General features: G+C 54.6%; 10 protein-coding genes across 10 annotated transcripts; 6 read left to right on the forward strand and 4 right to left on the reverse strand.

Moving 5' to 3' along the window:
- Positions 1-98: 98 nt before the first annotated feature.
- N0V96_005974 (uncharacterized protein) lies at positions 99-1,286 on the forward strand (the record flags this gene model as incomplete). Its single annotated transcript, XM_053198579.2, has 1 exon — positions 99-1,286. One exon carries the CDS (start codon positions 99-101, stop codon positions 1,284-1,286), a length of 1,188 nt encoding a protein of 395 aa, XP_053044000.1.
- Positions 1,287-3,386: 2,100 nt separating this feature from the next.
- N0V96_005975 (uncharacterized protein) lies at positions 3,387-4,955 on the forward strand (the record flags this gene model as incomplete). Its single annotated transcript, XM_053198578.1, has 1 exon — positions 3,387-4,955. The coding sequence occupies one exon, from the start codon at positions 3,387-3,389 to the stop codon at positions 4,953-4,955; it is 1,569 nt and encodes a 522-aa protein (XP_053043999.1).
- Positions 4,956-5,886: 931 nt separating this feature from the next.
- On the forward strand, positions 5,887-7,485 carry N0V96_005976 (uncharacterized protein; the record flags this gene model as incomplete). Its single annotated transcript, XM_065757542.1, has 3 exons — positions 5,887-5,935; positions 6,039-6,088; positions 6,154-7,485. 3 exons carry the CDS (start codon positions 5,887-5,889, stop codon positions 7,483-7,485), a joined length of 1,431 nt encoding a protein of 476 aa, XP_065613885.1.
- Positions 7,486-8,145: 660 nt separating this feature from the next.
- Positions 8,146-8,811, reverse strand: N0V96_005977 (uncharacterized protein; the record flags this gene model as incomplete). The annotated part of the gene is made up of 1 exon (XM_053198576.1): positions 8,146-8,811. The coding sequence occupies one exon, from the start codon at positions 8,809-8,811 to the stop codon at positions 8,146-8,148; it is 666 nt and encodes a 221-aa protein (XP_053043997.1).
- Positions 8,812-10,209: 1,398 nt separating this feature from the next.
- NTE1 (phosphatidylcholine and lysophosphatidylcholine phospholipase) lies at positions 10,210-15,027 on the reverse strand (the record flags this gene model as incomplete). The annotated part of the gene is made up of 3 exons (XM_053198575.2): positions 10,210-11,570; positions 11,753-14,676; positions 14,735-15,027. 3 exons carry the CDS (start codon positions 15,025-15,027, stop codon positions 10,210-10,212), a joined length of 4,578 nt encoding a protein of 1,525 aa, XP_053043996.2.
- Positions 15,028-15,623: 596 nt separating this feature from the next.
- Positions 15,624-16,792, forward strand: N0V96_005979 (uncharacterized protein; the record flags this gene model as incomplete). Its single annotated transcript, XM_053198574.2, has 3 exons — positions 15,624-15,687; positions 15,750-16,075; positions 16,124-16,792. 3 exons carry the CDS (start codon positions 15,624-15,626, stop codon positions 16,790-16,792), a joined length of 1,059 nt encoding a protein of 352 aa, XP_053043995.2.
- A 6-nt stretch (positions 16,793-16,798) lies between these two features.
- Positions 16,799-17,414, reverse strand: POP5 (RNA-binding protein pop5; the record flags this gene model as incomplete). The annotated part of the gene is made up of 2 exons (XM_053198573.1): positions 16,799-17,148; positions 17,204-17,414. The coding sequence occupies 2 exons, from the start codon at positions 17,412-17,414 to the stop codon at positions 16,799-16,801; spliced, it is 561 nt and encodes a 186-aa protein (XP_053043994.1).
- A 352-nt stretch (positions 17,415-17,766) lies between these two features.
- Positions 17,767-19,930, forward strand: N0V96_005981 (uncharacterized protein; the record flags this gene model as incomplete). Its single annotated transcript, XM_065757543.1, has 3 exons — positions 17,767-18,042; positions 18,092-18,170; positions 18,219-19,930. 3 exons carry the CDS (start codon positions 17,767-17,769, stop codon positions 19,928-19,930), a joined length of 2,067 nt encoding a protein of 688 aa, XP_065613886.1.
- Positions 19,931-20,369: 439 nt separating this feature from the next.
- On the reverse strand, positions 20,370-21,188 carry vma16 (V-type proton ATPase subunit c''; the record flags this gene model as incomplete). The annotated part of the gene is made up of 4 exons (XM_053198571.1): positions 20,370-20,478; positions 20,537-20,845; positions 20,931-21,057; positions 21,131-21,188. 4 exons carry the CDS (start codon positions 21,186-21,188, stop codon positions 20,370-20,372), a joined length of 603 nt encoding a protein of 200 aa, XP_053043992.1.
- A 399-nt stretch (positions 21,189-21,587) lies between these two features.
- toa2 (Transcription initiation factor IIA subunit 2) lies at positions 21,588-22,185 on the forward strand (the record flags this gene model as incomplete). The annotated part of the gene is made up of 3 exons (XM_053198570.1): positions 21,588-21,634; positions 21,704-21,851; positions 22,033-22,185. 3 exons carry the CDS (start codon positions 21,588-21,590, stop codon positions 22,183-22,185), a joined length of 348 nt encoding a protein of 115 aa, XP_053043991.1.
- Positions 22,186-23,216: the final 1,031 nt, after the last annotated feature.

Genomic DNA, 23,216 nt, shown 5'->3' on the forward strand with positions numbered 1-23,216 from the left:
TCCTCCACTACTCCTCTCACTTCTTCACCTCGAGCAGAGAAGACCAGACGAATTGTCCCGCCTCTTTACTCAACTCCTTATACTTAATAATCATCAACATGGTCGCCAACGTTGGAGGGCTCGCAGCCCGGGCAGTCTTTCTCATGTCCACTCGTCCCATTGCCCAGAGAGCAGACGTCGCCTCATACACCAATAATGCCGTTGCCGCCATCCGCACGCTCGAGACGACCTGGTATGACGTTGGCTCTGGTCTTTGGGACAACGCCTGGTGGAACAGCGCCAACGCCTTTACCACCCTCGCCGACTTCGCCAACCTGAACCGGGATGCTGCTAACGAGCTCAACATCGGAGGCATCCTCATGAACACATTCAACCAGGCTCAGAAGGCCACAGCATCAGCTTCCAAATCTATCAATGCGGCTGGTCTTGTCACAACCTCATACGCCATCACCAAGCGCGAAGTGCCGCTGCCTATCGAAGGTCGCCAAATGAGCGCTCAGGGCTTTCCCAACTTTATCAACGAGTTTTATGACGACGAGGGCTGGTGGGCGCTCGGTCTGATCCGCGCCTACGATGTTACCCAGAACCAAGACTACCTCGACATGGCCGTGCGCATCTTTGCCGATATGAAGACCGGCGGTAATACCAACTGCAATGGCGGCATCTACTGGAGCAAGGACCGCAAGTATGTCAACGCCATCGCCAATGAGCTCTACCTCAGCGTCGCCGCCTCGCTGGCCAACCGCATCTCGGGCGATAAGGCCAGCTACGTCAAGATCGCGACTGATCAGTGGACCTGGTTCAAGGCCACCGGCATGATCAACGCCCAGGGCACCATCAATGACGGCCTGGACGGCAACTGCAAGAACAACGGCGCCAACGTCTGGTCCTACAATCAAGGTGTCGTCCTTGGCGGTCTCGTCGAGCTCAGCAAGGCTAATGGCGACAAGTCGGTCCTGACAGACGCCACCAACATTGCCAAGGCGGCTATTAAGCAGCTGGCCGACGACAACGGCATCCTGCACGACACGTGCGAGCCCAACTGCGGCTCTGACGGCAACCAGTTCAAGGGCATCTTTGTTCGCAACCTGCGATACCTGCAAGAGGCGGCGCCCAACAACGACTTCAAGACCTTCATCACCAAGAACGCCGACAGCAACTGGAACGCCAACCGCGACTCGGCTGGCAAGATGGGTGTCGTCTGGTCGGGCCCAGCGCAAGGGGTTTCCGGGCCGACTCACAGCTCGGCACTCGACTCCATCGTTGCCGCCGTTGCTGTCGCGTGAGCGAGACTTCTTTTGAGAGATCAATTGTTCTCAGACCTTTGGATCAACATCATCATCATCATCGGGCAGGCGTTGGAAATTTTGCTTTACTTCATATGGCCGCTCTGCAACACACTCCTTCTTTCTAATTGGGCGCAGGGAAACAACGGCAACGAATGGATTAGACTTGACCAAGAACGGGATACCCCTCAGAACACACGGACACTCCTTTGATGCCCCAAGCTGAGCAAAGACAAGGCCAGCTCGGGCGGCGCACAGGAGGGTTTTGCTTATTGTTAATAATGACTCTAATGAGTAATGATACCATAGTTTCGTTTTGGATAGTCGTTTGGCTAGGCTTGCACAGGAGCAAGCGAGCATACTGGGGCACAGACGTGTTAGAAACAATACTACATGATCTTCCACCACATACATACACGATTTGATGATCACCAGTTCTGCGAGACTCATGACTTCACCCAAACAGATGGTCGCCCTCACTGGATCCACAACAGCAGGAGAATTATCTCGAGCTAGGCCTTCCATCGATTAAAGGAGACATTCTAGAAGGACTAAGCGTCAAGGGGTGTCTCCACGGTGGTATCGGCGTAGGAGTTTAAATTGGAGTTGATGCAAACTCTAGAGAGTCAAAAAAGGAGATCTCCCGGAACGATCATCCGTTGGTTCGTTAGCTCGTTCGCTGGGGGGGGCTGTGAACTGGTAGTATGCGAAAGAAAATTATTTCTGGCGCAATGCTGATCGCTTCCGCTTTAAATTGCCCGCGGGAGATCGTTCGGGGGGTGATCGGTTGGTTGGTTTTTGGTGGTTTGTTATGCGGGGGAAATTGAAATTGGAGACCATCACGGGTTTGTGTTTCCCCCCTTGTTCCTGTCAGGCAAAGCTTTTTTTGCTGTATTAGGGATGAGACCTTCACAATCAGAGTGACTGGTTCTACGTCAGGATGGTTTGTAAGGTATTCAGGCTCGTGTGCCCTTTTTCTTTGCATGATGGCTTGTCAGTTCATCCTTTTTCCCTTAGCATCTACTTCCATCCTACGTTAGTAAGGAACTTGCTTGAAGGATGGTATTGAAGCTCGCACTACTCCGTGCAGTCGATCGAAACCAGTTCGTCTCGCTGATGAGCATATTCGATCCCATCATGCTAAGGAGAACGAATATGTAAATAAGCATTATATGCGAAGATGGGGTGAAGTCTTGGCTCCCCAAGTTTCTGTGGGGTTCTGACTCCAAATATCCCTGCAGAGGCAGTCAATGATCCGCGCATCCTCCCATCTCCTACCGCACATTAACACCAGCCAACCTGCAAAGCCAGAACTCTGTCCGACGCTCTCAGTCAAGCCACAGCTTCACTATGATACACAACGCGCGTATTCCCAGCCAAGGGAAAATCCCCAAAGACAACAGAGCCCCCACTCATTGACTTTTCGAAATAGCTCTTAGAGCTTGCGACATCTCATCCCCCACCCTCCCCCCTTCCGGGCCCTTCTGGTTGGAAGTCGGAGCTGAAGCTCCCGTTGCTCACACAACATGCCAATAATTCGACGCAGTGAGACATCACTCTGGCGCGTATTTTACCTAAGGCAAGGTACGACGAGGCGAGGGGGTTAAGGTAGGTAAAGTTGTGTGCGCGCGCGCGCCAATCACTGCAGTAGTCCATGACGTAAGTATACTCTTAACAACCCAAGTGGGCGGTGCGTCGGAGTCTTCGGGAAGAAGGTCATCATGATATCTATGCCCGCGTACGCGTGTGGGTATTTGTGTTAAGAGACAGAGAAGCTTCGTACCTACCACACTTCTTTCCAATTGCGCATTCCTCAGCCCACCGTGTATCCTGGGACGAAGATTGGGACACACAGCGTGGAAAGGTTGTTTCATCCCTTTCTAAACCCATCTTCATCTGTCCGACCGAACTGGTTTTCCCATCCCAATTGGATGTCATTGCTTGCTCTTCCAAACCCGCGACGGTGCCACACAGCGGACTCGTCGTCTCATCTTCGGTCCTAGCTACTTACCTACTTACAACTCCCCTCTTCTTCTGATCCAATCACCTTCTAGTGAAGCAACAATTCATTTTAAGGGACAACCGGGCACTACCGCGGCCATGAAAGCCGCCTCGGCCGACCCTTTTGGCCAGATCCTCAAGGACCTGGTCCTCATTGCCATCAGCATTGCCTTCGTCCCCTTAACCACGACCATCCTCGCCCTAAGCTATGCGTGGCAGCGCTTCCTGCGTCCCAGCCCGGCCTTCGACCCCGCCGCCGCCACGGACCGCCAACAACAGCAGCGCCGCACCATCCTCGTCACCGGCGTCGGTATGACAAAGGGCCTCACCCTCGCACGACTGTTCCACCAAGCCGGCCACCGTGTCGTAGGCGCTGACTTCTCCCCCCATGCCTGCGGCAGCCGGTCCGCCGCCCTCGCCGCCTACCACGTCCTCCAGAAGCCCGGCCGAGCCGGAGGCGGCGCCGACCCGTACCTCGACTCGGTGCTGCGGATCGTGGAGCGGGAAAAAGTCGACCTCTGGGTCAGCTGCTCGGGCGTCGGTTCCGCCGTCGAGGATGGCGTCGTCAAGGAGGTCGTCGAGGCCCGCACGCGGTGCCGTGCCGTGCAGCCCGACGTCGCGCGCACCCGGATCCTGCACGAGAAAGATTCCTTCATGGATCACACGCGGGAGACGGGCCTGCGCGTGCCAGAGTCGTACCTCGTCACGAGCCGCCACGAGATGCTGGCCGCGCTGGAAGAGGCGTCGGGGGGTCTGTCCTACGACGCCGAGTCCGAAACCACCGCAAAGAACAACAGGAAGCCGCCGCCGCGCTTCATCGCAAAGTCGGTGGGCGTCAACGACCGCGGCCGCGGCGACATGACGCTGCTGCCGCTGCCGACGGAGAAGCAGACGTACGACCACGTCTACAACCTCGAGTGGCTCGGCCTGTCGGACAAGGAGCCCTGGCTGCTGCAGGAGTACATCGACGGCGACGAGTTCTGCACGCACGCGCTCGTGGTCCGCGGGGAGGTGAGGGCGTTTGTGGCGTGCCGCTCGGCGGAGCTGCTGATGCACTACGTCGCGCTGCCCGCCGCGTCGCCGCTGTCGAGGGCGATGCTCGAGTTTACGCGGAAGCAGGCCGCGTCGTTTGGGGATGCGTATACGGGCCACCTAAGTTTCGATTTCATGGTGAGCGATGAGGACGTTGCTGCGGCGGCGGCGGACGAATGTAGGCCTGAGCAGCTGAAGCTGTATCCGATCGAGTGTAACCCGCGGGCGCATACCGCTGTTGCGCTGTTTGGAGAGACTCCAGACATGGTAGAGCAGTACCTGAGCGTCCTGGACGAGACGGGAGCCTCTAGGGGTAGTTCGGAGACGGATGTGGTGTCGCCGAGGAGGCCGGCCAAGTACTACTGGATTGGGCACGACCTCTTCACGCTGCTGCTGCTGCCCACGGCGAGGGTGCTTCTCTTCCGGATGTCGATTGCGGCGTACTGGCGGTCTGTAACGACGTTTGTCGAGCACGTGCTGTTCTGGAAGGACGGCACCTTTGAGCTGTGGGATCCGTTGCCGGCGTGGTGGCTCTATCATGTCTACTGGCCCATGACGTTCTGGGACTGCGTCGTGAACCGGCGGAGCTGGAGCCGGATCAATGTGAGCACTACAAAGATGTTTGAGTGCGATTGAGAAGTTTTGGTATCAGTATAGATGCCGACTTCATTGGCGGTTTTCCATCCGAGGCCATTTTTTAAAGGTCACACGTTGACTGATCGAACCCTTGAAGCTTTATGACAACTATCAAATGATTTCAGGGCCCAACTACAAGTAGAGCATAGCCCAGAGAAAATCGAGAAAGATGAAATTTCAAAGTAGTTAACCTTACGATCAATGTGGATTCGGTGGTCGCTTCCTTGTTAGTTCTCATATGGCAAGTAACATCAGACACTAAATCTCGGACTTGACCCTTAGTGCCGGGATCAGCGACCCAGAAAACTCAATTGCGACGCTCATGTCACTTTAGGGCGGAGGGTCTAAAACGTGTTTTTGACATTCTTTTGTCAAAACGGCGCCCTTTGAGCAGGGACTTGGGTTGACGATGGGTATATTGGGCTTATAGTCGGAGCCGTTCCGAGGGCGTTCCGGCCGGTGTTCCGAGCGACGACCCCGCGTTGAGCCGCCCCGCGCGGCTGGTTGACGAGTAGTCCAGTACTCCGTACGCCACGACGAACAAGCTTCCAACACCATTGGCCTATTACATGACTGTATTCTGAATCCACCTTCCAAGAATCGGGGATTTAGGAAATCGGATAATGATTTGATGGGCGGGCCACGGTGGAGTACCAGATAGAGATACACACTTGCAGGTCGTCTATGAACGGCCGACCCTAGTCGGTGGACTGCTCTTGATTGGCCGGGCTATTGCTACCTTCGTCCACACACAATTGACTTCATCTCATGTGTGCGTCTCTCTCTCATACTGCTGGAAAGGTGGCGTTAAAGACTCGAGATATCTTTTCTATAAGACGAACAAATCCTGCCCTCCAAACCTATACCAAGACCTTGAACGAAGAGCATCAGTACCGGCACTTAGACCATCGACTAGGATACCTTCTTCAAGATGGACTCATCCGAATTCCGTACCGCGGCCGCAGAGGCCATAGAAGACAGTAAGTTTCTCATCACACTCTCATGAATCTCAACACCACCAAACATCCTCACACCCTTCGACCCTCTCATGAAAGCCTGCAATCACTAACCATCATCCTCCAGTCACAAAATACTACGACACCATCACCTCCCAACCAAAAGTCCTCCCCTCGGTAACCCCAGGCTACCTCCGCCCCCTCCTCCCGAATCCGCCCCCGAGGACCCGGAATCATGGCAGACCATCCACGCCGACCTCCAATCCCACATCGTACCCGGTATAACCCACTGGCAATCCCCTTCCTTCCACGCCTTCTTCCCCTGCTCCTCCTCTTACCCGGCCATGCTCGCCGAGCTCTACTCAAACGCCTTCAACGGCGCCCACTTCAACTGGATCTGCTCCCCCGCCGTCACCGAGCTCGAGACAATCGTCCTCGACTGGCTCGCCCAGCTCCTGAACCTACCGCCGGTCTACCTCTCCACCGCGCCCACCCGTGGCGGCGGCGTCCTCCACGGCACCGCCTCCGAGGCTATCCTCACCGTCATGGTCGCCGCCCGCGACAAGTTCCTCCGCGCCCGCACCGCCCACCTCCCCGCCGACTCGGAAGAAAAGGAGGAAGAGACCTGGCGCCTGCGCTCCAAGCTCGTCGCCCTCGGCAGCGAAATGGCGCACTCGTCCACCAAGAAGGCGGCACAGGTCCTCGGCGTCCGCTTCGCCACCGTCCCGGCCCCGGCAGAAACAGGCTACGCAATGTCCGGCGCCGCCCTCGCCTCCACCGTCGCCGCCCTCCGCGCAAAGGGGCTAGAGCCCTTCTACCTCACCGCGACCCTCGGCACCACCGACACCTGCGCCGTCGACGACTTCCCAGGCATCAAGGACGCTCTCGCCTCAGACGAGCAAGACAGCATCTGGGTCCACGTCGACGCAGCCTACGCCGGCTCAGCCCTCATCCTCCCGCAAAACGCGCACCTCACGGCGCCCTTTGCAGCTTTCCACTCCTTCAACGTGAACCCGCACAAGTGGATGCTCACAAACTTCGACTGTTCCGCCCTCTGGGTGCGCGACCGCGCCTGGCTCGTCGAGTCACTGAGCATCAAGCCGGCCTACCTGCGCAACCAGTTCTCCGAGGCCGGTCTGGTGACGGACTACCGCGACTGGCAGATCCCGCTCGGCCGACGCTTCCGCAGCCTGAAGCTGTGGTTCGTGCTGCGGGCGTACGGCGCCAGCGGGATCCGGAAGCATTTGGAGAGGGGGATCCGTCTGGGTGAGAGGTTTGCGGAGATGGTGAAGGCGAGGGGGGATTTGTTTGAGATTGTGACGGGGCCGCGGTATGCTCTGGTTGTGTTTACGTGCAAGGCCGGGGACAGGGAGAGGAGTAACAAGGTTACAGAGGCGGTGTTGGAGAGCGTGAATGGCGAGGGCGTGATTTATTTGACGCCGACGACGCTTCATGGGTTGTATGGCATTCGCATGTGTACCGGGAGCAGCCAGGTCATTGAGGAGGAGCACGTCCAGAAGGCGTTTGATATCATTGTTGCGGCTACCGAGAAGGCACTTGCCGATGGGCAGTAGAGTTCTTTATGTTAGTGCGTAGAACGCATCGAATGAATAGACTTGGATATGAGCATTCCTTTTCTGGATCCACGGCCCGTTTGAGTGCTTCATGAGTAGTGCTCTGTACGAAGGGGAATAACGCTTTTGGCTGCTCATATCCCAAGCTCACCATTCAATTTTGATCTTGAAAACACCGCTGCATCATGATTCTTCTGTATAAGCTCCTTACGGTGACCCGATATCCCCGTACTTCACTCGTCATTTGATCTGAGCATAATGTAGCCAATCAGTAGCCGGAACGTGGGATTTGGCAATGATCCACGTAACATATACGCAAACGAACGAGTTAAGCTGGCACAGCCCACCATTTATTGTCAGATGCAAGGCACGGTTTGAACTGCAGACAAGTATAATTGATATTTCAACGATAGAGCTGTTAAAAAGATGAACCAACGCAAAAGCGTCTGAACCATGTAAATGCTTCGCTCCAACATAAAATCTAACTCCTTTCCTTGGAAGGAGATAGTTTTGTATCTGTTTTCGATCTCTTCCATATGCAAATCCCATCCCCATCTCATGCTAATCATAATCATTCTCATAATGTCGTTTAGTAATGCAGTGTCGTATGCTGAACCAGGGCATGCCGACGACAGTCCCCACGCCAGAGTCTCTCAGCCCTCACCAATTCGAATAATACTCCCTCGACCTCGACACAGGAATACTCTGACTCCGCCTCCGCTCATTATACCTAGGCCGGCGGTCCCCATACCCATAATCCCTCTCAAACTGGTCCACAGCCCTCACATACTCCCTCCCGCCAACACCCCTCACACTAACACTCTCCTCCCTCGCAGCGGACCCCCGCGTCGCCCTCGCCTCGGAAACATCGCTCGGCGGCGGCGCATAGTCTCTCACGGACTTGTACTCCCTCTCATGCCAATCTGGATCGTAGTAATCCCGATCGCTCCTATCATCCCGAAAACTCCTCCCGTCGTCGGTTCTTCCATCGTCGTTGTCGTATCTGCTGCTGTACCTATCCCTATCCCTGTCTCTGTCATATCCAGCCTGGCTCCGACTGCTCCTCGGCGGGCGGGACCTCGACTGCCTCTCCCTCTGCCTCCGTCTCTCCTCCCTCCTTTCCTCCTCCTCGTGCTTCTCCTCCGTGCGCTTGAGCGACTTGTCGATTCCAAAGGCGACCGTCGCGCCGATGAGGCCGAGGGCAATGGCCTGGCCCCAGTCGAAGCCGGCGACTTCCTTTTCAAACTCTTTGCGTTCTTTGCGCTTTTCGGGTTCCGCTTTCCAGGGTCGTGGATCGGGTGGCAGTAGCTTGCTCGGCTTCACCATTTTTGGGTTGTGTGGTGTGTAGTGTAGTGTAGTGTATGTATGTATGTATGTATGTATGTATGTATGTGTGTGTGTTGTCCTCTCTCGTCGTTGACTTTGTATATGTGTCGGTCTCTCGGATATCGAGATGTAGATGGTGATCAAGTTTGACGGTAGCTTATTTGATGATTTTGGTTTTGTGTCAAAGACGTTTGTTCAACGGTCCCCTACTCGAACAGCTTCTTTGTTTCTGATGTTCTTGGTATACGTCTCGACGGTAAAGCGTGGTAAGGTTGTTTTGGGCGTCCCCTCAAAGCGGCGTCGAAGTGCTCAAAGTGCTCAAAATGCAAAATAGTGCAGGGGTACGTAGGATTATATATCTCAAAGGGTTGCAGGTGGCGTCAAGGCCCCTTGTCGAGGATAGGGCAAGAGAGGCACAGAGGGGAGGGGTACGGATGCCGAATTGAGACAAAATATGCAGGGGAGACTCTGACGGCGTTGCACTTCTCAACGGCATTCGGGAGGATCTGGATCGAGGTGTGTGGCTGACTGGCAGGGGGGACTGGACCACACAAGTGAATATCTTTGGGTATGAAGTGACAAGCACTACATTACAAGCACAAGAGAGACATTGCTGGGCACCTCTAGAAATATAATACCCAAGCTACTACTACATACTAGGTAAGGGTGTAACCCAGCCCCGGGCCCCCTTCACCGCTGGACGCCGGCATTCCCCCGCATCCACTAGCTGAACAAGCCCGACATATTTCGTGATCCATGTCTCGACTGCCGGGAGCCTAGGGGGGAGCTTGCCCATTGGGCTCGAGCTGGAAAGCTTGTCGTCACCGTGCCTGCATGATGTCATGGGTTCGGCCCCAAAATGCTCCCCTCCAGCCCCACTCTGTTGTTGGTCTTACCCCCATCATTCCCGCCAAGCCGTTGACGTCAAAAGGTTCTCGATCTGGCCATAGCTTCCGGGCCTCACCACTCTCCAAAACGACATGGTTCCACCAACAAATGAGGCACGGCACCTCATCATCAGTGCAGCACTGCAACACAGCTTCCACAGCTCGAGAGCCCAAATGCCATACCCCAAAATCATCATGAGACCATCGTGCCATCCTTGCCATCGTACACTCGTGAGGCATGAGTCGTGTCCTCTTATCCGAACATCTACACACCCTCGGGGACCAGATCCTGTCTTAGCCACGAGGGCTAGCAGGGTTTCCCCCCTTGGTCTAAGCTGAACGTCCGCGACAAGCGGTTGACGCCGTCACCGCCAGCCGCGGGAAGCAATAGACATCGGTTTTGAGTCACACATCATGCAAAGGGAAACCTGTTGGTCTGTTGTGGCAGTGCACAGGTGGTATCATTCATGCTCTTCGTGTAGGCAAATCATGTCTAAGGTCTGAGAATTTACTAGATGCTGGCTCTTCTGGGTGCCATGGTCCTACGCATCGCCTTCTTTGCTTCCGTTTCTTCCATGAATGGTAACGACCCGTCGCTTCTAAGCTTCTGCAAATACTCCTGCCCATACTTGTACCCCATTTGATAGAGCTCGTCAAACTTGCCAAAGTCGAGCGTGCCATAATCATCAATCGGAGGCCGCATGTAAAAGCAGCCTGGCATCGTCTTCGCCCGTTCCAGGGCATCGACGCTAGACACGTAAGCCAGTCTAGCCTGGATCTCGGCCAATGTCGGCGGGTTAGCTGTGCCCGAGAACGGATTCCACCTATTCCAGAACGCCCACACTCCCGACAGCGAATCACCATACGCCTGTGGAGTATCGTCGTCCAGTGACCCAACGTCAACTGAAAAGATGGTGTCCACACCCAATCTCTTCATGTGAGAGACAGTCAGATTATCAATGTAGCCACCATCCAACAGCATACTGCCCTCATCGCACAGTGGCGGGAGCAAGCCGGCCAGTGACATGGAAGCTCTGATGTATCTCCACGCATAGCCACTGGTGTGATATTCGATTCGGCTTTTGCTGATATTTGTCGTGTTGCAGTAGTACTCAAGCCAAAAGTCTTCAATCTGAGTCTTGCCAAATGTCTTGAAGATACCCCGATTGAACTCATGTCCCGTGGTGTAAGATGCAGTCGGGTATGTGAGATCGAGAGCGAAACGCCACATGCTGGCCATGCGGCCAGAAAACTTCTTGGCGAGGCCGAAGATGGGAACAACATCGGCATGACGGGCGTAGAGAGCGCCAATGAACGCGCCGATTGAAGTTCCGCCAACAACATCGATGGGAATGCCAGACTCTTCCATGGCCTGAATGATGCCGATTTGGGTGATGCCTCTTGCGCCGCCACCACCTAGGACGAGGCCAACAGATTTGCCGCAGAGACGTCTCGCCAGACGATGGAAGTCGCCCTTGTAAGGTGCATCTGGAGAGTAGAATGGACTGTGCCGAACCTTTCTCGACGTGTACTTTTGAATCTCCGCCTGGATGATCTGAACCCGCTCCTTCAAGGTGCTGGTTCGCTTTGAGGGCGGATGGGCAGGCATGATGTTTGCCCCGAGAGCCATTTGGACGTGGTAGTGTCCACCATTGATCCACATACGATTCCTCAGCCAGGCTCGAGTCAACCCCGATTGGGAGTACCTCTCAGAATGGAGAAGAACAAGAAGCTTCCTCGCAGTCGACTTCATGCCCAACATGAAACGCTCATACTCTCCAATCTCCGGAGATCCTTCGGCAAGACCAACAAGGAGGATGCAATCAGCCTGAGTGATGCATGTCTGGGTCCACGGAGAATTGACATTGGTGTCTGATGCAGAGTTAGCATCGGTATCCAACCAACAAGTGTCATCAACAAGCGTGAGATAGGTAGTCCAATCAGGAAAAAATTAGAGTATGTTTGGCCATCAACGGCTTTTGCCTCCGCAAACGGTGTTTGTTCATCATAAAAAGGACAGTATAGGTGAATACAGTAATAGAGAGAGATCTTACCTGCAACATATACGACGAGGCCATACTTTTCCTCGAGGTCAGCCAAGTATTGGGAGAGCTTCAGCTTTCCCATCTTGTTGAAAGCATGCTTGCCGAGGTGGTTGAGAATAGCAGATTGGTTGAGGGAGGTGGCACCATTTGCAGGACCAACTTGAGACAGGGCGTTCATCAACCGATTACCAAACTCAACCACAGGAACACCAGAAGTCACTGGCAAGATCGCGACGGTCCTCAGGTTGAGTGACGAAGAGCCTTTGGTGATTGTGTTGGTGTTGCCTGCCTCCTTGGAGAGAAGCTGTGAGGGGTCATCTACAAGGTTCCTCATCCGCGACGCAATAATCTTGGAAATCTTGATCGTGATGTTCGGGTGCTCCTGGGCAAGACTGTTGAAAAGTGTGCGAGGGAACTTGACCAGCTCAGTCTGACGGATGGCATGGAGTGTGCCTGGCCTGACAGACTCCGTCAAGACTTCGAGTTCACCCACACTCTCGCCCTGACCGAACTCGGCTCGCACACTAACACCACCGTCTTTCCTGTCCTGCACGAGACGAAGTCGGCCGTTGAGAACAATGTGAATCGCCTCGCTCTCTTCACCCTCATGGAAAAGCACTTGACCAGCATCGACTTGCTCCCAGTCAAGAGCAAAGTCAATGTGCATAATCAGGCGCGGGAGCAAGCTCGTCAGTCGCTTAGCCATTGTAAGCAGGACAATGGGATAACGATCGACGATCCTCTCGAGAGCGGAGCGCGGCAGAAAGCCGACATAGACGTCCGTCTTGGCCACGACGTCGATAAAAGATCGGTACGACGATACTGTGCCCACGTATCCAGCAAGGCCACCTGGCTTGATGAGTGACACACTGCGACGATAAGGCTGCTTCTTCTTCGCGTCCATGTGATCAGGTGGATACGCAGGAGACCCATCCATACCCATGTGGTCAGTGTGCAGAGTCGTTCTGCTCGAGGACTGCAAAATGTCCGCTGAGGTATCCTCCTTCGACGTGCAAATGTCAAGGAAGCCGTCAACGACGTAGTAGAGGCCAGGATTGCGCTCGCCTTGCTCAACCAAAACGGAACCCTTGGGGAAGAAGACAATCTCCACATCATCCTTCATATCGCTTGCCAGGATGTGCGCATTGGGCGGTGTGTTCAGTGTAAAGCCTCCGGATGTCATAGACTCCGTGTCTCCATCACCAGAAGCATCGAAAGGGCCCATGAGACCGAAAGCGTTATTGCCCAGACCAGGTCTCGATCGCCTCTGGTCGTAAGAGAAGAGCCGCGGGGATCCTTCGACAGACTCAGCCTCGCGGGAGACACTTCCATTGCTGCTCAGACCGATTGCCTTGAACATACATTCAAGGATCGACTGTCGGAAAAGGTTGTCTTCATCCAGGGACTCTCGGCCGTCGATCGAGCCTCGAGACTGCCTCTGGGTAGTGAACGGGTTGAAGGTTCGCTGGGCAAGCGGGCTTGTACCCTCCTGACGGAGAGCGTCAGCGACTTGTTCGAGGTGAACACTGGCCGAACCAGATGGTCGGTGGCCAATATGCCGCGCTGACTGGATGTTGGCCAAAAGATCACCAGGACTGGTCTGAGTGGAAGCTCTCTCCCTCGGCGGTCCGATCGTTGTAGCGACCTGAGAAAATGACCTCTCCTTGGTGGTCATGGAATGCATCATTGCATCCTTGCGGAGAGTCGAGGTTGACTTCCGCCGACGATGCGCATTGGCATTGTGCAGTGCAATGCCTTTGCTCTCCGATTCGCCGCCGACTCTTTCTCGCTCCCGATCAAACTTCTCCTTCAAACGCTGCAAGGCATCGCCCCTTAGCATGTTGGGCAACTGACATGAGGTGAAAGAAAGCATGTTCTTCTCCGTCTGCAGGACTTCACCAGTGAGCCCCAGGTAATTGTAAGCCGTGGCCAATGTAACTCTCTGGAAACGGGAGAGAATTACTTGAACAATGTGGGAAGTGGCCTTGGGGTAGACCTTGGTGAGCCGGCGAAATGCGCTTGCTGGGATGATGGCGATAGTCGTGTCTACCGTTGCTCTTGCAATGATATCTGGGTGCGCTGAGCCAGAAGTTGCTCGACTCTGAAGTGGAGGGCGCTTCGGCTGGCGAGCACTACTGGGGACACTGCCGCTGCTGTCAAGCGAGATGGGTGGAATTCTTGCGCTGCCAGGCAGGTTGGGTGTAGTGGCCCGCTTGGGAGGTTCCTCAATCCTCACCCCCGTCCTTTCCTCCGAAATCTCTGGGAACTCGGGAGTTGCTGGGAACGGACTGGCAGGGTCTGATGGCATGCGGCGGAAGCCTGCGGTGCGCGGGAATGGTGATGTTCTCAGTCCACCACTGCCTGAGGTGGGTTCCGGGGTGTCGTCATCTGTCGAACGAAGCTTGACGTCTTCCGTGAACAGTGACATGATGGAGAAGAGAGACGACATGGGAGCTCCATTGCGAACCTCTGTAAGCAGTTGGTATCTTTGCTGCGGGGCTGACGACATATCGTCGTCTTCTCCAGGATAGGCAGAATCGCCCCCGAAGCTGTCGCAAGGGTCCGGATCCATGGCTCTAGCATTTCGGCCAGATTTGACAAAGATTTCCACAAGACCGTCGACGACAATACAGAATCCCTTCTCCTCTTCCAGGTTGAAGGTCTCGCCAGCGATAAGCTTGCGAGTCTGCATGCTTCTGGTCAACTCGTGGAAGACCTGCCGCTCGAGGTAGCCAAAGATTCTGATGGCACTGAGGAACTCGTCCAAGTAGCTCGATAGGCCTGATTTCTTGCCCTCATCGTGGGATTCGGGGAATAAATCGACGTCAGGCTCTTTCCTCTGCGGCTCCGGGGGAAGTCGAGAGTACATGTTGAGGATGCGATATCGCACAACCCAACTGACGGCGGATATGATGGCAACCATGATCACCATGCTGCGCGTCAAGTCAGCAGAAGCTCAGAGGCGGCCTGGTAGAATGATGAAGCGCGTACAGAGTAGTGGCGTTCATCGTCACAGTCCAGCTTGTTGAGAACAAGGTGAAGAGGACGGTAGGAATTGTAATGGTAACGATTCGAATCGCCCAGTACAGGATCGAAGAGATCAAGGACAGAATGGCGAGGATCAACCGGCCAAAAAGCCCTAACCAGCTAGACGATCCCTGAGCTGCGACGACCTCCTGCGCGCGCGTGAACGCGGACGGCAGGGCCTCGGGAGAAGCTTTCATTGTGGCCGACAAGCTCTCCGATACCGCGTGGGCGGCACTCGAAATGTCGGACGACGACATGGCTGCGGTGTGTTTTGTTGTGACGGGCGTTGCAGCATAACGCAGCAAGCAGGTAAAAAGACAGATTACATGGTGCAGTGCGACCCTGAGGCTAGCAGGGTGCGGGCAAGGGAGAGCCTCTGGTTTTAAGCCGTTGTTTGGTGGCTGAGACGCAGGACCGAGGTGGAAGGTGGTTAGAGAGAGAGAGAAGAGGGAAAAAATAGAAGGGGGAGGAAGAAAAGAGCTTTTGCGCTGTGGGGGAGCTTGAAGAAGCTTGCAGCATGAGGTGGAGGAACCTGGGCACGGGCGGTCAGCCAGTTTGTGCCGCCCCACCCCGCCAAAAAGTTCCCAGGGCGGGCGGAACGTGCGGCATGTGACGCCAGCCCGGCCTACCAGCGGCGAGCGCCCATGGTCTTCCTTAATGTGGTGTTGTTGGTAATGCTGCATGGAGGGGCACGACTGGTCTGCACTGAAGGACACCCATATCCATACAACGGGAAACTTTGATCTTTGAAGATCAGTTCACGAGTTCCAACAACCAACTATCGACGCCAAGTTGCGCACTTTTCTCATTTATACGACGCATGCTCTCAAAGTGACACCCAACAACAGACGCGATGCCATTTGCGCAGCTCATTCTCGGCGCTCCAGGCTCTGGAAAGAGCACCTATTGCGATGGCAGTAAGCCACCCTTGCCAACACACACAACCTCGTCGTCTGCCATGCTAACACAATGCGCCTAGTGCACCAGTTCATGGGCGCCATTGGCCGCGCATGTTCTGTGGTCAACCTCGATCCCGCAAACGATCACACAAATTACCCGAAAGCTCTCGACATTCGTGACCTCGTCAAGCTAGAAGATATCATGGCTGGTGACAAGCTGGGCCCCAATGGCGGCATCCTCTATGCCCTCGAGGAGCTCGAGCACAACATGGAGTGGCTGGAGGAAGGCTTGAAAGAATTCAGCGAAGACTATATTCTCTTTGACTGCCCCGGGCAAGTCGAGCTATACACACACCACAACTCTCTGCGCAATATCTTCTTTAGGCTGCAGAAGATTGGCTTTAGAGTAAGCTGCCCACGATACCCCCAGACCGACCTCGCTGACTTTTCGTAGCTTGTCGTCGTACATCTCTCCGACTCGTTTTGCTTGACTCAACCCTCGCTGTACATCTCCAACCTGCTCCTGGCCCTTCGCGCCATGCTCCAGATGGACATGCCACACATTAATGTCCTGACCAAGATCGACAAAGTCGCCTCCTATGACAATCTCCCCTTCAACCTCGAATACTACACCGACGTCGATGACCTATCGTATCTAATCCCATATCTAGAAGAAGAATCGCCGGCGATGCGCAACGAGAAGTTCAGCAGACTCAATGAAGCCGTGTCGAACATGATCGAGAGCTACAGCCTAGTCCGGTTCGAGGTCCTCGCAGTCGAGGACAAGAAGAGCATGATGCACCTCCTCCGGGTGATCGACCGAGCAGGAGGATACGCTTTTGGCAGCGCAGAAGGCGCAAACGACTCCGTCTGGCAGGTCGCGATGCGCAACGAGTCGTCCATGATGGAGGTGCAGGATATCCAAGAGCGCTGGGTCGATCGAAAGGCGGAGTATGACGAGCTGGAGCGGAAAGAATGGGAAGAGCAGGCTAAGTTGCGGGAGGAGGATGATCCCAGCGCCGGGCAGGCGCCCCCGCCGCCGGCCGACGATTATGATCCAGACTTTGGCGACATGACGATACCTGCAGATAGTGGCATAAAAGTAGTGCGCAAGAACAAATGATACCCTTCAGCCGTCTTCTTCAACCATGCCATCCTCGTCAGAGACATCCGACGCGTCGAACATGACGGCATCCTCGGCTTCGGTCCTGGACTCTGAGAAAAGCGGCAACGCGCCACCGGCAGCAGCCGCGGAAGAATCTTTGGCGGCGAGCACGAGCTGTCTGGCTTGTCGAATGGCCTCTTCCTCGGCCTTTCGAATGGTTCCGCTGACTCTGACAACTTTGAAGGTGCAGGGCTTGCCCTCTCCGCTCTTGAGAGGCACGCGGTTCATAAACGTCAGAGCAGCCCAGACCAGACGGTAGTGCGCTCTCTTCACCTTCAAGATGAAAGTCGACGTTGCCTGAGAGAGATACTTGACTACATGGCTGTTAGATACTGCCTAAGACGGACGTATTCTGCTTCATGAACTCACCGATGAGATTTCCTTCTATGGCACCAGAACCGTAATCACCGAAAAGAGTAGCGACCTCAGCTCGTATCGCCTTCAGAAGTGACTGAGGTGTGAGACTTCCCGTCGTTGGCTGATGCATCACCACGAAATCTGGGACATTGTATTTTTGTTTTGAATCTTCTGGCGGGTAAAGGATATTGACGAGGATGTATCTCTCTTTGATTCGGACCATCTTGGCGCGCTCAAGACCGCGTCGTTCAATGAGAGGAGAGAATAGGCCTTGAAAGTTGAATCTTGTAAAAGTTCAAGCTTCAGGTACGTACCTATCCTGCAAGTGCAATCCGTCGGAGTGGGACCATGCAAGGACATGAGTACCATTGCTGACTAAGGCGGGGGAGCTTCACCTCCGATAGCTCCTACCACAAGCTCCCGACGTCACTAAGCATACTAGGTAATTCGCTGAAGTGACATATACCTAGTTCATTTGAGGTGATGCGCTTGATGGTCGCCGATATATCTTGAAGAAAACTGTGTCTTGGAACCATCTTTCATCAGCGTTTCTAGCATCTCGTGCTACCTCCACTATGACTGACACCCCGCTCAAAGTAGCTATCCTGATCGTGTCGACGACAGCATCAAAGGACCCATCGACAGACAAATCGGAACTAATTCTTCGAGATGTGATTGAGAACGAGGGTGGTGGTAAATGGCAGGTCACCGATACTAAGATTGTGCAAGATCATGTCCCCCAAATCCAGCGGCAAATCATGCTCTGGGCGGATTTGGGTCCTGTGGAAGGAGTCAACTTAATCCTTACTACTGGTGGAACTGGATTCGCGGTGTCAGATAACACGCCTGAGGTACGATGAACGAAATGTTTAACCGATTGATATTGACCATCAAGTATAGGCTGTCGCAACTCTTCTCCATAGGACTGCCCCAGGGCTGGTTCACGGAATGCTCGCTGCATCCCTGGCCGTGACTCCATGTAAGTAATTCTAATATTCACAGATAACACCATGACTGACAGCAGTAGTTGCAATGATGTCAAGACCTGTGGCAGGCACACGTAACAGCACTGTCATTGTCACTCTACCCGGTTCCCCTAAAGGCGCCAAGGAGAACTTACAAGCCATCCTGAAGACCCTGCCGCATGCGTGCGTACAGGCCGCTGGTGCTGACTCCAGGATCCTCCACTCTGGCGGGGTGAAGAAGCTCGAGTCCGAGGCGGGAATCCAAGGCGCCTCTGCAGGATCAACAACTCAGAAAGAGCAGGCGCACTCCCACAACCACCACGGCCATGATCACAGCCACAGCCACGGCCACGGCCATGGACACTCACATACTCACGGCCATGGCCACGGTGGCCTTGTCAGACACACCAAGCCGGAAGAAAACCCCCTCTCCAACGATCCGAGTCTCGGCCCGAGTCGCAGATACAGAGAGTCGCCGTACCCGATGTTGGAAGTCGATGATGCCCTGCGGCTGATCAAAGACTTCACCCCTGACGCCGAGGTAGTGGCGACCAAAGTAGACGTCAACATCATCAACTCGGTTCTCGCAGAAGACGTCACAGCCAGAGAAAGTGTCCCTGCGTTCAGGGCATCCATCGTGGACGGGTACGCGGTGGTGGTGCCCGAGGACGGCAACATGAAGGGCGTCTTCCCCGTCACCGCAGTATCCCACGCCGCCTCGGGCGAGGTCAAGACCCTCAAGGAAGGAGAAATCGCCAGAATCACAACGGGAGCTCCCTTACCCCAGGGAGCCACCTCGGTCATCATGGTCGAGGACACGATCCTGAAATCCAAAACAAAGGACGAGAAGGAAGAAAAAGAGGTGGAGATTCTCGCCGACGGCGTCAAACCCGGCGAGAACATCCGCGAAGTCGGCAGCGACATCCAAGAAAACGATACAATCCTCAAAAAGGGCGAACAAATCTCCGGCGTCGGCGGCGAAATCGGCCTCCTCGCAGCCGTCGGCGTGGCAGAAGTCCAAACCTACAAGCGCCCCGTTGTCGGCATCCTCTCCACGGGTGACGAGATCATCGAACCCGACCGCCCGGGCGGCCTCCGCCTCGGCGAGGTCCGCGACACGAACCGCATCACACTCATGTCCGCCGCTCGCCAGTGGGGGTTCGAGGTCGTCGACCTCGGCATCGCACGCGACAAGGAAAAGGCCCTCGAGGAGAACCTGCGCGAAGGGCTCCGCCGCAGCGACCTGCTCATCACCACGGGCGGTGTCTCCATGGGCGAGCTGGACCTGCTCAAGCCGACCATCGAGCGGGCCCTCGGCGGCACGATCCACTTTGGCCGCGTGGCCATGAAGCCCGGCAAGCCGACCACCTTCGCCACGGTGCCCGTCAAGACGACGCTCGGGAAGCGGGTCACAAAGACCATCTTCTCGTTGCCGGGGAACCCGGCGTCCGCCCTGGTAACTTTCCACCTCTTTGTCCTACCGGCGCTGCATAAGCTCTCTGGCATCGAGCCTGTGGGCCTACCCAAGGTTCCCGTGACGTTGGGCCACGAGTTTCCTCTTGACAAGGCTCGGCCAGAGTATCACCGCGCCATAGTAATCGTCGGAAAGGATGGGTCTCTGTCTGCGAGCAGTACCGGCGGTCAACGAAGCTCAAAGGTCGGTAGCTTGAAGTCTGCCAATGCACTGCTCACTCTCCCGGCCGGCTCGGAGCCGTTGAAGAAAGGGGCTAAGGTGGAGGCTCTGATGATGGGGGACATCCGCGTGGAGTACTGAATCGTTTAGCTGTTTCCATATCAATAATAAGAATGCATGTGCAATGATATGATCTTCGGTGTTCAGCAAGTAGCATTGATCCCTCATGTGCCTGGCTGTGCTTGCAAGGAGCTCAGAGGACACACGTCAACTCTTCTCTGAGGTGGAAATCATACCAGCTGCATGTGGATAACTTAAGTCGAGTTCCTGCCCAAGGACAATCAGAGGTCAAACATTTATGACGCGTAGAAATCATCTCGATGAGGAGCTATAATACTTGGATAGTGTACAATACAAATGTCCTCGCCCTGCCTGTATGCCATTAACGCCCGCCCAAGTAAACCTTGGTGTAATGCAGTGCTCCACTGTACATCGTGTCCGAGGTAGATAGTGGCTATGCTGTCGGTGATAGACCTCCTCTTTTTGAACCTTTCATATTGTGTAGACAGCTTGTTATGCCTTATGCCTTGCCAAAAGCGTTGGCCTTGCCAGAGACAAGAAGCCCAACAATCAAACCGAAAAGACCGAGGACAGAGCTGAAAATCTCGACGACGAGAATCTTGACGAAACTGCACCCGGCTGGTTAGCACATGTATATGATCGCTCATCGCATCTGGATAAACATACAGCGTAGGGTCGGCGGCATCGGCCAGCGCGGCTCCACTGCCGTTGATGCCGACAGCGACACCGCAGATGAGGTTGCACATTCCGACGGTGATACCGGCCCAGAATAGGGCGAAACCAGTGTAGTAGCTGTTGCCGTCGTGTAGGACCTCACCCTGGACGTTCTCGAGCTGGGCGGAGAAGACGATGGCCATGATGACGCCGTAGATGGCGACGACTTCGCAGAAAATGATGGAAATCAAGTTCTTGGTTCGCACACGCGGGGCCTTGACGCCCGCGCCGAGGATGGAGGAGCCGGTGATAAAAATACCCCTAGTTTTGGTCACTACGTTAGATTATACATTTGCCCTGCGCCGCGCGCTCGTTGCGTCAATTGCTGGGAAGCTTAGATCCATACCATGCCGCGCCTACAACGGAGAGACCGATGCAAAGGGCAATGCCCGTGTCCGCCCACGCGTAGGGTGAGATAGATTCGAGGAATTCGCCGACGTTGAAAGCTTCGCCCGATCCCGTGAAGAGCATGTCTGTTTAGAAGGTGTTAGCTGGAACAGTGATCCGTAGAATCGTCGATGCCATCGCGGGAATGGGGTTTCGTACAAGCTCCCACAACGAGAAGGGTGCTCCCAATGCCTCCCAGGCCGTATGTGAGACTCATCGTGGTCGATTCGGTGCGTTTCGTTGCCTGTGTCGTGGTTGTGGTTGACGGCGGAGGGCTTTGGGGGGCGTTGCAGCTACGTCGAGCTCTCCAGTCCCGGCGAGTAAGGTAAGGTATCTGAGGTAAGGCAGAGGGATCCAGAATCTGGGAGGTCACATGATGTGGCTTAATGCATCCTTAGGTAATGCATAGAGCCACGGCAAGAAGAACCGCCAGGCGTGGCAGGCACCAGGGTGTCATCAGCCACGGCAAGAGCAGTTCAGCCCCACATCCAGCAGATGAATAAGCAGAATCCAAGGATATCCTCAAACAAGGTCACTATAAATACAACCTCGCCTCTTTCACACTCACAACCGCCTTAAACGACCCGCCCGTAGGAGATCAGAACAAATCTCCAAGATGGCCGCCGCACCTCAATCGTTCTACGAGCTTTACCGCCGTAGCAGGTACTGCGCCATCCATAATAATTACTACACACCTGTGCTACAGATGACTAACTCATTTGCTTGATGCAGCATCGGCCTTGCGCTGACAGATATGCTGGACGATCTTATCAGCGAGGAGCGCATTCACCCTCAGTTGGCGATGAAGATCCTGGCCAACTTCGATCAGGCTATCACAGAGGCCTTGCAAAAGAGCGTCAAGGCCCGCTTGACTTTCAAGGTATGTGCCGCTTATTTATTATCTTAGTCGTTTGCGCCGAGGCTCGATGTTCGTTGCTAGCCTCGGGTGCATAACCCAGAATACTTCTGGCTTTGGGGCGAGTTCCTGTCGGAATGCGCAGGAGATGCGCCCCGATTGGCACGAGAACTGTGAATCAGAGCTAACGTTGCGCGCGTCACAGGGAAGCCTGAGCACCTACCGATTCTGCGACGAAGTCTGGACGTTTCTTATTAAGAACGTTCAATTCAAGCTGGATAATGGCGGGCAGATTGTGACCGCCGACAAGGTCAAGATCGTTAGCTGCAACGCCAAGAAGCCCGGTGAAGGCCCTTGAAGGGCATGCGCCAACAACGTTAGAAGGCAGCAGAGGCGGCCTCGACCACCTTACTCGGATACACGATCGAGACGCATTTGCGGACAAGGGCGATGGGAACGACAACGAGCGCCTCCAGTGGCTGCATATTACAGGCGTTCAGGTTTATGCTCTTATGATGGCACGGTTTAAGGATACGGGAGTTTGTTCATTCAAGATTGCCATTTTGATACCATCAGAGGTTTATACAGCATCGTTCATAGGTTTGCGTAAGCGCATCAATAGACTGGCTGCCTGCATTGGGACTGTGTTACGACTGGCGATATTGATTCTGTTTCGCTATGACTACGGCTCAAGTCTGGAACGGTATTACAGCTGGATTGTAGGATTTGGCTCAATGCAGTAATTTGACACTTGCCATTGTACTGTCCTGCACATATGTAGACAAAAACCGCCCGCTCGTCATACGTCATCTTACTCCAATTGTCCCAACTGCGCCAGTGACTATGTCAGATATCCCCCAATTGGCATTTATGCGTTGTACCGGTGAATTGGATAAAGACGTGAAGTCGTCGCATCATGTGCCAAAGTTTTGGCTTCTGTTCAAAGTTGAAGCAATAGCCCCTGCCACTTTGTCGAGGGGAAGAAGCCGATGCCGGGTAACTGTTGAGCAAGCCGGGCCCCATCTTCCGGAAACGGGGAGTACAACCGAAGTGGTTCCGCGTCGGGTTTCCTCCCTGGCAATTGGCGATTGGGAACTGGTAACAATAAGGTAGACCTGGCGCTTCTTTTCTCCTTCAGCCTCAACGGCCTGTGAAATCCAACAACTTGGTCGCCAATCGAATTCCTTTGTTCCGTATACAACCTTTTCCAAGTACCAGTGGTACAAAGATCATGTCAGACCCGTATTCATACAGTGAAACAACACCTCCGAGGCTCTGAAAGACAAGGACGCGTGCCCCTGGACTTGCACGCACTGGGATGTTCCCCTTACACTAGTCGTGCGACCTCTCGAGAACTGTGTCAAACAATCCCATCCACACCATTGAGAC

The sequence above is a fragment of the Colletotrichum fioriniae genome (genome assembly GCF_027942845.1).
Source record: "Colletotrichum fioriniae strain IMI 355084 chromosome Unknown scaffold_6, whole genome shotgun sequence".
In the NCBI taxonomy this organism is placed as follows: Eukaryota; Fungi; Ascomycota; class Sordariomycetes; order Glomerellales; family Glomerellaceae; genus Colletotrichum; species Colletotrichum fioriniae.